General features: G+C 48.9%; 1 protein-coding gene across 3 annotated transcripts in view; it reads right to left on the bottom strand.

Annotated features, from left to right (window-relative positions):
• Window positions 1-9,124, bottom strand: part of INSC (INSC spindle orientation adaptor protein) — a 120,458-nt gene extending 111,334 nt beyond the window's left edge. Inside the window, exon 1 of one of the 3 annotated variants that reach the window (XM_059137002.1) lies at window positions 8,846-9,124. In XM_059137002.1, the coding sequence (XP_058992985.1) occupies window positions 8,846-8,941 (96 nt within the window). In that variant the 5' untranslated portion in view covers window positions 8,942-9,124. Of the gene's footprint in view, window positions 1-6,924; window positions 7,385-8,845 lie in introns of those variants that run through there. The other 2 variants (XM_059137026.1, XM_059137010.1) reach the window with 2 other exon arrangements.
• Between the last annotated feature and the right edge of the window lie 6,218 nt (window positions 9,125-15,342).

Below are 15,342 nucleotides of genomic sequence, written 5' to 3'. Positions count from 1 at the left end.
TAAAATCCTCTAAGAATTAGATGTCATCTATCACCAGTCCCCCCTGCAGAAGCTGCTGAATGACAAGTCTAATTTGTGTTGCCCAAAAGATGGTAAGATCTTTGAGAGGGAGGGGCTGATAGGCACCTCAAATGCCATATGTCTTAAAACGAATTATTATCTCCTTCCCTCCACAATCTACTTCTTCCTTAAAATTTTTATTCTACTGAATGGCACCACCATCTACCTGGGTGCTCAGCTGATAAAACTTCACTCATTCATTCACCCAACAAATATTTTCAGCATGTCTCAGTAACATATTAACTGCTAGGATCAAGCAATGAGCAGCCCTCATGGAACTCATGATCTAATAGGAAAAAAAGACATTATCATGTGATAATTATAAATAAAGGTGAAGTTACAACTGTGATAAACCCTTGAAGGAGGTAAATGGTATTTTAAAGCCTTACAAAATGGGATTTGACATAGTCGTGGAGGTCATGGAAATGACAGCTGAGCTACAGACTGAGAGATAAGTACAAATTCAGGATGTGAAGATATGAAGGAAGAGTGTGCTAAGCAGGGGAACAGCAAATGCAATGCCCAATGGTAGGAGGGAGTCTGACAAGCCCAAGAGACTGAGACTACACTAGCATGGCAGAAGGAGATTGCTGGATAGGAAGACACAGGAGATGGTGGTAGCGTTGGACAAAGGAAACCTTGTAGGACTTACTAAAGTGTTTGGTCTCTATCTTAAGGTCAACAGGAATCAACTTAAAAATTTTCAAGGACGGAAATGACATTAACAAGTTGTGTTTTGAAAGGCACTCTAGCTGTTCTGCAATCAACAAATTGGAGAGAGCTAGCATGGATACAGCTGGACCGGTTAGGAGGCTCCGGTGGTTTTCCAGAAAGATGAAAATGGTGCCTTGAACCAGAGTGATCCTAGTGGAGATGGACAGACAGAAGTGATGAATTTCAGAGATATTTACAAGAGAACATCAACCAGACTCGGTGAGGGATGGGACGTGGGCTCTGAGGGAAGAGAGGTGCTGAGGAGGATTGCCAGCACTCTCTGATGTATGCAGCTGCATAGAAGAAGGAGCTGGTCAAGGAGATCTGACATATCTGAAGAGGACCCCACAGGAATGGGATAGTACCGGGAAAGAGCCCAGAAATCCCGTTTCAGACATGCTGAGTTTGAGAGTCCATTTGACTTTTTTGTCTCCCTCCCTTTCTGCATTTGACTGGTCATCTGATTCTACCTCCTCTCCGCCTTGTCTTAATTAAGGTCCTTGTCATTAAAACAAACTCCAGGCTTTCATGAAATATCACCTCCTCAACGAGGCCCTCTTTGACCACTGAATTAAAAGTACCCTTAAGCTACTACTCTCTATTTCAGTCACATGTGGGGTTTTTTCCTTTCTAAAAATAGAGAATAATTTCTTGTATTTTTAATCATAGAAATAAATATGGACATACAGGTCTATGTCTTAGCTCTGTTTGCTAAGAGGGCATAAAAGCAATGACACACCCAAAGCAAGGAGCACACGTTGCCCCAGAATTTGGTTTCTAAACACCATTCTCCACTAAAAGGATCCAGAGCTTCTTGGAGAAATGGCTAGTTCCAGGGCTAGAAACCTCCTATTATCTCTCAAGATCCAGACCAAGAGTTTTCACCTCTGGGAAGGCCTCTCTGATTTGCCCTAGTAAGAGAAGATAGGTAGGTCCTCTTCTGATATGGCAAGGAGTCCTGTAGCCGCTGGAATCATGTCCCACAGATAGGCCTGTTGCTTACTGTTCACAAGCCACGTGATCTGACTGCAGCTGGAAGACCAGAATATGCCCTGCTCACATTTCCCTGTGCCTTGCACAGATCCTGGCACACCCCAGGGTCTCAATTAATCTGTGTGGTATGAATAAATGAATAATAGTAACTGAGAGTTCTGTATCTTCTGAGAGATCCCCCTGACTTCATTATTCTCAAAAACCACAGTATGAGAGAAATTTGTTCTTGCCTTATTTTACACACATGGAAAGTGAGGCCCCGAGAAAGTAAGATAACACAGAGTCTGAGTTAGAGCAGGAGTCCAGGGCTGTTGCCAATCAGTCTGGTGTTCTTCCCCCAGAAAGGGAGGGGGATACAGAGGAAAGATATGCCATTCATGGTTCCCCTATTCTATGAGAGATACTATACTTCAGTAAACTTTCTAGTGCTAGCAACACCCTAACATTATAAGGAACCCCATTTTACAGACGGGGAAACTGAGACTCCAGGTCAGATCTGTCTGTTTTTCTCTGCACATGGCTGGAATGTACATCCCTCCTCTGACCCTCCATCAGAGGCAGGGAGACAGCCTGAGTCCATCATTCTGTCTCTCAACCATGTCCTTTAAACCAGCACCACACACAGGGTCATAGTGCAGCCCACACTCCCAGACCACAGGCTGTATTTTACATGGTTTCCAAACCCAGGATATTTGGGTTGTAAGACAAAACCTCCATTTCTCCAGCAGAAAGTGAACACTACACATAATTACCCAGCCAAACTGCTGATGTCTACAGACACTGCATCATGCCGAAAAGGGTCTGGTCTGCCCAGAGACGTCCTCGGCGGATCCTAGACTCCCCCAGAGCTTGGCATTAAGGGGACCCTGGAACTGGGGGAGGGAGACTGAGCTGGCTGGATCACAGAGTCCTGGGGGAGCCTCCATTCCTTGGGCAGAGACTGATCCAGGGGAGAAGTGGAAACACAGAGGCCCAGCACTGCCCACCCCAAGAGAGTGGGGGTGATCCCTGCCAAATCCAAGAGACGTCCCCACCCCACCCCTGCTTCCCACAGCATGGCAGTCTCCATTTGTGACTGGTAAGGCTGAAGATGCTCATGTTCAAGTCCCGGAGTCAGAGACGTCAAGCCCTTAGCCCTTCCCCAGTTGTCCTAAGGGGTGGATTTTCCTGTTTTCAGAGCTTTAGAACTGGGGGAGTGGTTAGCAGACATTCCCTACAGACCCTGATGGCAGACAGACCTGGAATGGACTTGTGGCCAGCTCTTACTTAACCTCGCTGGGCTTCCGTTGTCCTATCTTTAAAACAGGAGCGCCTCTCTCACAAGGTGGTTCCAGAGGTTTCATGAAACAAAAGATGCGAAGAACCCGCAAGGGGCTGGCCTTTAGCAGGTAGTAAACAAATGGGAGCAACCCTGCGTAAGTCCTCCCCTAGCCACTCTGACTGCTGGGCCGGCCACATGCTCTTGCTGGATTTTAAGCCTGTTCTCATTTGGTTGAGCTAAAAGTCCTGAGAACACCCCAAATCCTTACCAGAGACACAATCAAATCGGTCTTACCTTTTTGAGATGACATTTACCAGTGAAGGAGGAAACCACTCGCCTCACCCTGCCCCCTGCCCGCCCCTGCCCCCACAGCATATCTCCCAGCACCAGGTATTTATTTCCCAACGCCTCAGGCCAATGACTCCTCTTTCCCACTTTGAAACCAAATGTTTTGGGGAGGCTCAGTCTTAAATGTGGTTAACAACAGCCACCAGCATGTGGGGGGTGGGGCAGGGTGGTGACTTAATACACAGAGAAGCAGAATCCCAATACAGTATCTGAAAGCCTGCCATTAGAGTCCTTCTAATCATTCTTTAGTACTAAACACGCCCCCCCACAAGTGGTCCCCCTGTCAGACATTAATAGGGCAGGGAAAAGTAGTCAGTCTTGGAGTCAGTTAGTTAGTAGAAGTCTCATCAACTTTCAAAGCAGCCCGAGCCCTGCCCTGCATACAGAGGCCCCTGGTGACCAACATCTCTTATGGGTAAGAGGTGACAAATGATGCCCTCACCACCTGATAGACTTGAAACCCCTTCATTGGGAAGGAGAAAAAAGTGAGCATTTATCTATGCCTGCACAGGTCCAGGAAAGGGGGCAGAAAAGCCTCCACATTTCAGAGCCCAGACTCCTCAACCTGAGCTCTGGTTATAGAAGAGCCATCATGATCGGAGACCATGTCGTCCACAGTGGGGGAGGCAGAGCTCAAGTCCAAAAGACACAGACCTCCCAGCAGAGCCCTGGGCCTAGACAGGGTCATATGAAGAAGGGGTGGCCATGGGGTCAGGGCCAGGCTTAGGGCAGGGGTCAAACTCCTTTGGGCATCCAGACACTCACTCTTTTGAGACAGGGAAGCACTGGCAGCTGAAGTCCTCAGAGCAAGGGGCATTTATCAATGGCCCAATTCATTCTCAACAATCCCCATTGTCTGAGCCAGTACAGAGATAGGCATTATCACTCAGAGCGACTAGAAAGAATAGCCCCAAGACACAGTCATGAATCCAAGGCCAAAGATACAGAAGCCAAAATTGAAACATGGCTTGGAAACCATGCGAAATATTTGAAATTGGAGCTGTCCCCCCACAAATCCAGGCAGCACACTTCCCATCCTCACAGGCAAATAAAAGGCTTAATTGCTAGTTCATTTATTTATTCTGATCTCTTTCTACAAAGGATGTGGGAGTTTACATTTAAAGATGTGTGTACTATGTAGTTGTTAAAGCAGAAATTAGAAGTCAAGCCAGATTTCCAATGAACACAATTACTAGGCTGGAGCAATATGACAGACTAAGAGCCTCCTGGCAGCTAGAGTAGGAAGAGAAACCCACAGGTTCGGTCATGCGCTCAAGTCACGGAGACCTATAGAAATCCCTTGAGTGCTCTCTGCCTCAGTTTCCTTATCAGGAAAAAAAAAATGGGACTATTAACCTAAGAAAGTTGTTGTGAAAAGTAAATGAAATAAAGCAGATTTTTTTAAATAAAGCAGATTTAAAGATTCAGTCCGTATGTTTCTATTACCATTATGACACATGTGATTATTACCATTACTTTGTTGTCTGATTTCTCCTTTTTAAACTGGAACTATGTGAACTTAGTGGGGTTGCCCTGATGCTCCACATTGTTGTTCTGAAGTTCTGACTGGCAGGTATATGTATTTGATTAAGGGGGGGGGGGATAGATCAGGACTGAGTCCCTATGAGTCCTCCAGTTTTCCAGTCTTGTCTTGAGTCCTAAGGTGGCTGGGGCCCTACAAAGGGTAAGGCCGGAGAAAGTAGGCAGACTTCTTCACTGTGCAAGAAGGCTGCCAGGCTGACCTCAGCCTGCCTCATTGAACCATCCCCAGGGTTTAGGCTGAGGACCAGGGCAGGGGAGAATAGATCCCTGCACCCCACTCAACAAATGGCTGAAGATCATCTCTCCCCGCATACAAGGAGATTTGGTGGGGTGAGAGCTCAGGCGCTCCTTGGACTAAACCATAAACCCTAAGTAAGGGTAAATTAATGTCATCTTTCTAACTTCCCAGTTGAAGGAGCACATAAGTCTGGGCACCCCACTGAAGCCTGTCCAGAGGAGAATGACCTGAATGGAAAAGGTCTAGAAGCCATAATAACAATAACAACAACAACCTGATTTGGGGTCACCTACCCCTCCAAGCACAGTTTAGTGTGTCCCCAGTGGTCCGCAGAGGAAGGAGATCAGGGAGAAAAAGATTCTGTCCAGGGAAGGGATAACCACTGGGGGAAGGGGGAGGAGCAAAGCCAAAGGCAGCCCTTCCAGCCTAGCGGAGATGAGAGACTCAACACAGGACCGATTAAGACCAAAGACAAAGAATCAGCCCAGCTCAACTCACTGTCCCTCTCTGTCAAATGACTGCGTGGCCCCAGCCCATAGAAGACTCATAGTTTTTCTACAGCAGGGAGAATCCAGAGTGCAAACTAGAGCCCAGTACAAATTACAGGTGCCGTGCTCTGCCTCAGCCTGCAAGCCTGGCCTTTTCATTTATAAGAGGGTAAAAGCTGTTTCTAAGGCCAGACCCTTAAGCCCCAGGCTATGTGGGCAGCCTCAGTTCTAGACCAAATGGGAAACCCCAAAGACACTGTGGTACCATCTTCCCTGAAGAACCCGCAGCCAAAGTCCCTAACTTAAGATCATCCCTACTGTGGCCAGCTTCTTGGACTCATTGTCCATGGTCCTACGGGTAGGTTAAAGGGGACCCAAAAAGGGGATCTGGAGGCTGAGAGTACATTAAGCCAGGGGGGCATATCTATGCATATGCACATTCTACATGTGTTGCATACATGTCACTGTCCACAAGTGTATGTATTGGAAGTGCGTGAGTATCTGCATGGGATGTCCTGACTGGAAGCGCGTGCAAAGCTAGTGTGTGTGTGTAGGAATGTATGTACATGGGCAGCTGTGAGTGTGTGGGTGTGAGTGCCCTCTCTGTGTTTGTGAGTATGCACAACTATGTGGTCTGCCCATCCTCTCTCTCTGTCCTCCTGCTCCTTCTGTCGTGACAGTGGGTACCCCAAGTTGTCTCCTCACCCTGGCCAGCCCGCTGGGGTCCCTCAGAGCCCCATCTACTCCAGTGTCAGGGGAAGACACTGAGCTCGCTCCCTGCTCACAGCCCTGAGAAACCAAAGCCGCCAAAGTGACCCACAGAGAAGGCACCCCAGCTGGGGACAAGTTTGGTCACCCTAGAAAGTCGGAGTTCAGATAACACTCTTTATCCTTATTCTGTCTTCATGGGCTCACTCACACACAGAGTCAACCGTCCCCACGGGTGCCCTCTCTCAGCCCACCTGCAGGCTTCCTACCCCACACGAATGTAAGTACAGGAAAGGGACACCCATGCCACCTGTGGATACTTTCCTCTCCGCCCCGTCCCCCCCCCCCCCCACACACACACACAGGGACATACTCTCTCAGAACTCATACTCCTACCCTGGGACGCATGCTAGAAAGTTCCACAGGCTTAACACATCCACCCAGGCACTCCCTCCCACTGCCCACTGCCACTCCTACACCTACTGTCCAAAGAGTCGCAAGCATGCTGCACCCCCTACTAGGCTGGCCCACCTGGTAGGGCCCCAATCAGCTGGCCCAGGGGGGTTACTCACCTCGAGGGAGCGGGCGGGGAGCCGGGTGCGCGCGGCAGCCGGCGGTGGCAGGACGCAGCTGGGGCTCCAGAGGCCGGGCCAGCCCAAGGGCCGCCCGCCGCCCTGCGCCCCCGCCCCGCTTAGCCCCAGCCCGCCCACTCCCCGGCGGCCACAGGACCTTCCACGACTGCGCGCCCCCTGCCAAGCCTCAGTCCCGGTCCCGTGTCAGCCACCGCCGCCGGAGTCTCCACCCGGCCTCGGCCTCGAAGCTATTTTGGTGCCCCCGCGGTGGAGACGTCGCTCTCTGGTCTGCGGGGAGCGCTGGAATGGGGACGCGGTCAGGCTGAATTAGAGCCCGGCTCACCCCGGGACCCGGCAGGAGTCGGGGCTGGGAAGCACCCGGGAGCCCATGAGGCAGGGGTGCCCACGTGTGCCCCATAGGCCAACATCTGGAGAGGGGAAGGGAAGGAGAGGCGAGCGCTTCCCTTGGAGCTGAAACAAAACAAGGAGGGGTTTGGGTGCGGTTCACAGGCTCTGTGGACAGAGCCGCCAAGCTTTGAGCAGTCCCCAAAAGCCTGGAATGCGCCTGGGTTTATTGACCACAGGTGCTTCCCTTTGGAAGCTAAGTCACCCATAAAAGATCACCGACCTCCAGACCACCGACCTGCCAAAACCCACAGACCTGTTTGTTGAGCCTCCTTCTAACTTGGAGCACATCAGTCTTCCCCTCTGGATGTCTTTGTGTCAGATGGCTAAGTCTAGAAAAGAAGGCTGATTCCTACCCAAAAGCTCAGGAATGTTGCATTCCTGAATTCGAAGGAAGCTGCAAGGTCATTCCGTCCAAGTCCCTCCACCCTGCCCGGAATCCAGTGGGGCCTGAAGGGCCTCTACCCACTCTGGGAGATCACCAAGGTAAGTCAGCCCCTAGCCTCCCTGGGGACCCCGTTCCTAAGCTCACACTCTCTAGTTGGCAGGAAGTTCTCCTTGGCATCTAACCTAAATCCCACATGTGTAAACTGTATCAATATGCTCACACTAGGCATTCAGAGGGAAGAAGGCCAGCTCCATCTCCACGCCAGAAGGACTGCTCTCAGGTCCCAACTCAGCCTCCTCTTCCTTGATGCAAGTACCCTTGTTCCCTTTTCCAGCCTTGGGCTAACAAGGACAAATGCACCCTTACCCTGGACACCCTTACCCTGTCATTAACTCAACTGCATCAGCTCTCTGGGAACCCAACCCCAGCTCTGGGTGCTGGAGTCATTCTGACGAGCCAGCTTCGCCGGCAGCATCCATCTCTCCAGGAGAGCCTGATTCCACTCCCAGTCCCCTGAAGGCTTCAGTTCCTATCTCAGTCATGTCTGTCTCAGGGCCTGGGAACAGAACTGGGGCCCCAGCCACCCAGCTGGGCATTGACTCTGAGGCCCCAGCCTTCCTCCAATGGGCATGGTTTGCAGAATCTTCTCTGAGTCCGTTTCTGGTAAATGGGTTGTATTATAAAAGTAGTCTGGACTTGCTCCTCAAAGAGATCTGACTTTGCATCCTGCATCTACTGCTTTCTAGATGTGTGTCCTTAGACAAGTCACTTAACCTCTCTATGACTCTATTTTCCTGTATTTACAATGGGAATCATAATAATTCTCCTAGCTCAGAGGGTGTTAAAAGTATGAGATGAGATCAGGAATGTAAAACTACCTGGAAAGCCAAGATATTTTTTAGTATGCAAGTAATGGGATGAGGTTAGATCATAAACAGGATAACTACTGGCAAAAGCCTCAGAAATCTTTTATTTCCAGGACCAAATTTTGTGCCTGGGTTTCAAAGCAAGAGAGGAACAGACGTGGTTTGCTAGAGGTTCCTTTAGTGCACTTGTATGAATGTCTCCCACCCTGCATTCCCTGACACACACACACACACAAACACACACACTTTCCCAGATACATACGGCACAGTTCAGCCTCCTGGCCTCCTGTCGGCCCCATAGGCCCCAGCTGCCTCTACCCTCGCTGGCCGCCTCTCCATTCCCAGGAGGACATCTCATGGCTCCGGTCCTGGCTGCAACAACTCCAAATCTCCCTACGGAGGCCCCTGTGGGCAACTCCTCTCTCCTTGCCCCTCCTTCTGGGCCATGGCTCCAGCAAGGCCTGCAACTCAAGGCAAAGGTGGCAGAGACCTTCTCCAAGGCAGTTCAGAATTGAGGCTGTCCAAGGGAGCGCAGAGCTGGAACATCATCCCCCTCGACCCCCTCCCCTCTGTCTGCCTGGCTTCCCAGTGCTGTCCTGTTTAATTCTTAATGGAAATTCCATCCCTAGCGCCGGCCTGGCTGGCTTATGGCATCCAGGTTTGGGCCAACAGCAAGCTCCACCCAGAGACAAGCAGCCTGCCTGACCATATAAACATAGATACATCATAAGCACATATGTGTATACACACATGAGCAGAGGACTTACCCAGAGACATTCACAAATTCAGAAATTCTCACCCAGATACAACCGTATACAGAAAGATAATAGGCACCCTAATCACTAATAGTTAGGGCATGGTGCTAAAGACTTTGCAGATAGCAACTTCTCTGATCCCCACAACAACACTGGGTTCTGCTATTATCAGCAATGTACACATGAGGAAACTGAGGCACAGGGAGGCTAAGTCATTTGCATAAGGCATCTAGTTGCAATAGTCTGACAAGTGGGTGCTAAGAACTATGGAAGGGGCTTATGTGTATTTCATTTTGCCACTGCGGTCATTTTTCACGGAAGTTACTCTTATCCCATTATACAGACAGGTAAAATGGAGGTCAAATGGTTTAAGTCACCTGCCTGTGGCCTCACAGCTTGCAAGCTGCAAGGAGACTTTACAGAGATATGCACAGGAACCCGCACAGAGGAGCATGGAGACACACAGGTAAGGAGATGCGTGCATGCACACACGTGCACACACACATAGAGGCACAACCATAGTTTCTTCTACCAAAAGAAGCCTGAGGAATTGTCCAGCGCTGCCTTAGGCAAAAGTCCCCTGTAGCCTAACTCTACGCTCTTCTTCCTTTCCAGCTCCACCAGCTTCACAAATTGCTTTAGGAAGGACAAGTTCAGAGCTAAATGGAGGGAAGATTTCAGGTTTATAGTTTACCCAGCCAGGTCAGCAGTCAGCCCCCCAACCTGGTGCTGAATCTGGTTTGCCCAGCACCCACTCCAAGGTCAGTGGAAGAAGACCCATGTGTCCTTTCCTGAAGAGATCGTCGGGAGCATCTTAGAGACTCTGGGCACTGTGGAGGATCTAGCCTAGGAGGGCTTCTGGCTGCCAGGGCCAGAGGAGGATGGACGAGCCCCAGAGACCGGGTACAGCACCAGAGTGTCAGGCAGAAAAGAGCACATGTTGCCCAAGGGAACTGGAGCCACAGTACAGACATGGCAAGACTTTGGTGGGAGGGGGAATGGAGCAGAAGACAAGGCAGGGCCATGATGTAGGACAAGTAGCCAAGTCCAGAGCCCAGGGAGTTAAGAGAACAGGCCTGCAGAAGGACAGAAGAGTTTAGCATCCAAGAACTTGTCCACTGTTTGAAGCTTCCACGCTAAGCTAGACACCCCCAAAACAGAGGCTGCCCTGGCCCTGGGCCTCCTCCCAAGCAGCTCCACCAGAGACCACCCAGGAAGGTCTGTCATAGGCTTATATCCATTGGCTCTTGTGGTTTCTCACCGCCTCCCCATCGCCGTCCAGAATCCCCAGTGTGCTGTCACAAGCCCATCCCCTCTGTGGTCTGAGGACAGCTCAGCAGGGCAGCCCCATGGAGCATCTGGATTGGAAAAGGGTTTTAGGGGAGACAAATGCTAAACCTCCACAAAGGAACCTGCCATCACATTGTCAGGCAAGGGCTCAAGAGGTGGAGACATTCTGAGTGTGCAAATTTGCCTTTCTAAAAGGTTCTCAGATGCTCCCCATTTGGGCGTCAGGCTATGAGAACTCCTGCTTTATAGAATAAGAGAAAGTCAGAGGTCGCTCCAGCTCAAAAGTAAATGTGCAACCTAACTGAAGTTAGGTGAAAATGGATCCTTCTGCAAGGTCCCTAAAAAAAGAATTCACATCCCAGGGGTCGTTTCCACTCCCCCCCTCCCCGAGCTCCATCTTCCCAGCCTCTGTGCAAGCCCTGCTATCCATTACTACATTACTACTGTGTCTCCTGTGGGCTCCATGATGGCCCCTCTGCCTTGGCACTTCCCAAGTGAGAGACAGTATCCTCCACTCTGTACTCCAACTGCTCAGAGAAGGTTATCAGGTTGAGGGACTTGCACAGAAATCACTGCCAACCAAGGTGGCTGGAGATATCAGATCACAAGGTCATGCTGACAGCAGGAAGGCCAGGGCACCCAGAGAGATGAGAGCTGGGAAAGGGTCCCAGGAACCACGGCTGTTCCCTCATGTCCTGTAACCCCTGTCTCCATCCCTGAGGCATGCACGCCAAGGCAGTGCCCTGCCTCTGGGTGTGATTGCATGACAGGGCACTCTGGGAGAATAGGAAGAGCTCAATCTGGCCCCAGAGTCCCAGACCGGGACACACTAGGCCCACCAATCTTTCCAGGATGTCTTCTGCGATGTTCTCAAAAGGGAAAACTTGCCCCAACTTCCAGAGCCAGTGTGAGAATTTGTGATATAATCAGAATGAGGCAGTATTAGGGCCAGAAAGATCCTCAGAGATCTCTAAGCGCAGGGGTGCTGAAATTGTATTAGCCACCAGAATCACCTGGGTGGGGGGAAATGTAGATGCCCAGGGTTCCTTCAGAGATCCTGATTTTGTTAGCCAGTGATGAGTTGGGGCCACAAGGGCACCTCTCTTCCCAACTCCCTGCTCAGTGACTTTCACCTTGCTAGCTTGAAACTGGCCATGGTGGGATGTTTGTTTACATCACAGAAACTGGGCAAACATTACAAATTGGGGTGTTCTGTTTTGTTACACACTGTTTTGCTTTGTTTTGGAAATTCTGTGGTGGACCATTTACTAGTACACCATGAAGCATGTGGGTCTCTATTTTCAAGGATCCCAAGGAATTGTGATGCAGACCCATTTTGAGAAAGAAACACTGATCCAGGAATGAGGTTCTAACCCAAACCTATCATTTTACAGATAGAGAAACTGAGACTCAAAGAAGGGAAGAATCTCAGTCACCGTCACTGTGGTAGGTCCCTTGTGGGGTCATGGCTTCTCAGTTCAGAGCAGTGGGAGCTTGGGGCAGTCCTGCCTGTTTTCTAGACCTTTTCCTGTGGCCTTTTCACCACACACCTGTGGTGGTTTGTTGGTTAAGAGAGACAATGCAGGAAGGGTTCCTTTGTGGATCAATCATATGCTCTTATCAGCATCTGGAATTTGAATAGGCTGGACTAGAGGTTCTTCATGGCCAGATCATTCAACTGGAGTGCCCTGGAGAGCAGATCCATGAATTCCAGGCATGGAGGGCTGCAGGGCCGCCCTGCCTTTCCCAAGCCTGAATTGTTCATCTCTTCATTAAATTTAGAGATCCTCCCCACAAATTCCCCGCCTTAAAGTAAAAAGCTATTTGCCATTATTCCTAACCAAAACCTCCAGAAATACAGCCACAGAGCAAGTTAATAGAAGTAAGAATCCAGGATCCCCACCCCTTTGTCTTGCCCCTATGTCCAAGCTGCAAAGGAATGAGTGAACATGAAAATAAGCAATTCCCCAGGGCAGTGGTTTTTGCAAGATGATCCCAACCAACAGCATCAGTGACCCTGGGCTTGTATAGGAAATGCAAATTCTCAGGTCTTCCCTCAGAATTGCTGAATGAGAAACTCTGAGGCTAGGGTCCAAAAAGCTATGGCTTTACAAACCTTCCAGGTGAAACTGATGCCCCCCTAAATTTCAAAGACTGCCATTCTAAAGGAGGGGCTGTAGTTTCTGTCTCCCTGACAATGAATCAAAGGCTGTTTGGCTCCAGAGGAAAGGTCATCCTGGTGCCAAGACCAGAGCCAGCTATGTGACCAGTCACACTCCCTCCTGGCCAGCCTCCTTAACCCCATGCTCCTGGGAGTTTGGGGTATCAGAGCTGTAGCCATGCATCTTGAGCTAAGACAGCGACCCTCTTTTCAAAGTCTAAGGGGTCAACATATTTCCAAAAAGAGCAGGACAAGCTCATCAGAGATACAGTAGAGAATTTCCCGTCACTGTCTTGGTGTCTGGTTGAGGGAGTGACTCAGTGGACATTGCCTGACCCTCTGAATTCTCAGAAGCTTGCTCTGGCTGGCCTGGGGACAGCTTCAGGAATCCTTCTAGAAAGAGGCCTGCCAAGAGCCTGGCCTTAGAAGCTGCTTCAGCCTCTTCAGTGTGAGTCCACTATTTTCTCTGCTTCTCTGCTCCCAGGTTCAGGAAGAAGATGAGAATTGAGGGTAATTTAAAAAGTGAGGTCTTGGAGCATCTGGATGGCTCAGTCTTTTGAATGTACGACTTAGCTCAAGTCTTGATCTCAGGGTGGTGAGTTCAAGCCCCACATTGGGCTACATGCAAAAAAAAAAAAAAAAAAAAAAAAAAAAAAAAAAGTTAGGTCTTTGGAAGAGGGACAAAATAATAATAAAAAGAGTTACTACTGTTTGGACAGGAATTGACTTCTTTCTGTGTATCATGGTTTACCTAGTTTATGTCTCATCATGATCTAATGATATCATTATAACTATCCCCACTGTAGAGGTAAGGAAACATGGACTAAGAAAGATGAAGTAGCTTTCCCAAGATCACATAGCCAGGGAGTGGAGGATCAAAGACTCAAACCCAGGTCTGACAGACTCTAGACCCTACAGACTTCACAAGGTACAACACAAGAATACAGTGCAAAGGTTCACCCAGGGCAGGAAGAAGGACACCTGCTGCTGAGACCGATAGCAAGAGCTAGCTCAGATGGGATGGAAAGGAGAGGTGGGAGGGACCTTTTCTATAGTGCGAGGCCAAAATAGGGACAGAGCCCTGAAGAGTCGAGGAAGGAACAGCCAGCTCCCCTAGGAAGCAGGGGAAGAAGCAAATTAGGAATGACAATCATGGCCAGGCTAGAGTTAAAAAAGAGACATTTGAAATGAAGCTAGGGAGAGCAATTACACAAGCCAAAACTCAGTAACTCTAGATCTGAGTTTGGAGATAAGAGCTGAGAGGTGTCCTAAATGGGGATTGGAAGGAGCTTACCGTCTAAAGGCAGAAGGGGAAATGGCTGGGACCCTGCCTCACTATGGTTGGGGGATGTCCCAAGTAGGGCATTGTGTGGCCCAAGCTGTTCTGAAGAACTTTGTCCCCAGCCCTGGAAGAACACGGCCCAGATTCTCAGATGGAATAGGGTCTGTCAATAGAGGTGGTCAAGGTGGAAAGAACTTTCCCCTCCCAGAGAGTGGAAGGCTCTGGAAATGGTTGTGACTTGGAATTAAGGCAAGTCATTAAAGGCACCACCTCTACCCAGCTAATCAAAAAAAAATAAATAAAATAAAAAACAAAATAAAAGTCATTTTTTAGTTCCTCTTAACTCATCATTGCCCTCTCCTAACATCCAGCTAGTCAGTCCATCCTATCTGTTCTAATTCCATATTGAATCCATAACCTCCTAGACTCCATTAATCACAAAGCAGTCAGAGTCATCCTCTAACAATATAAATGAGATCACATTCTCCTCCAACCTAAGTCTTCAACGGCTTCTTATTTTTGCACTTAGAATAAAAGTTCTAGACCCTTTACTCTGGCTCATAAAACTCTACATGATTCTTCTCTCCATTAGGGTCTCAGATCATGTCAAAGATCTTCCCTGACCACCCCAAAAAAAAAAGAACCTTCCCCTGCCATTCTCCTGTTAATATCACTTATCACTCTCTGAAATTTTCTTGTTTATTTACTTGCTTGATTATTGCCTCTCTCACCTTCTGCTCCACAAGAACAGAGGCCTTATCTTCTAGTGCAGTGCCTGTCACATATTAGAAGTACCAGAAACTTCTGTGGAATGGTTCAAGCATGGTGGAACCCCATGTAACAGAGCAGAGAAGTGGCAGAGATCACCCAGGAACCAGATGCTGAAAATATAAAGGGATCCAGATAGACACCCAGCCCCTAAAAGGAAGAACACTTGGGTTTCCAAAAATTTTCCCTGAGAAGAGCATTTGCATCCATGGTTTATGAGACCCAAAAGCTTCCCCGTCCTGGAAGTTCCATGAGATGACACTTTTAAAAAAAATTTTCCTAAGCTGGCTTGAGTTTTTTTTCTTTTGCTTACAAGTCAAAAAGTACTAATTTATACATTCTCCCCATGTCTCTTTGGTGAATATGGCATCAAGAGAAGATCCAGCAGTTGGTGGGAAGAGCACAGCACAGGAGATAAGGTTCCTAGGTTTATCTTTTCTCGCTGTGACCATAACTCAATGTCTTGCTTTCACTAGGTTGCCAACTCTATACCATTTGATATT

The sequence above is a fragment of the Mustela lutreola genome, chromosome 1 (assembly GCF_030435805.1).
Source record: "Mustela lutreola isolate mMusLut2 chromosome 1, mMusLut2.pri, whole genome shotgun sequence".
Lineage (NCBI taxonomy): Eukaryota > Metazoa > Chordata > Mammalia > Carnivora > Mustelidae > Mustela > Mustela lutreola.
The sequence above is the reverse complement of the archived record's forward strand: the minus strand, read 5'-3'. Positions and strand labels throughout refer to the sequence as shown.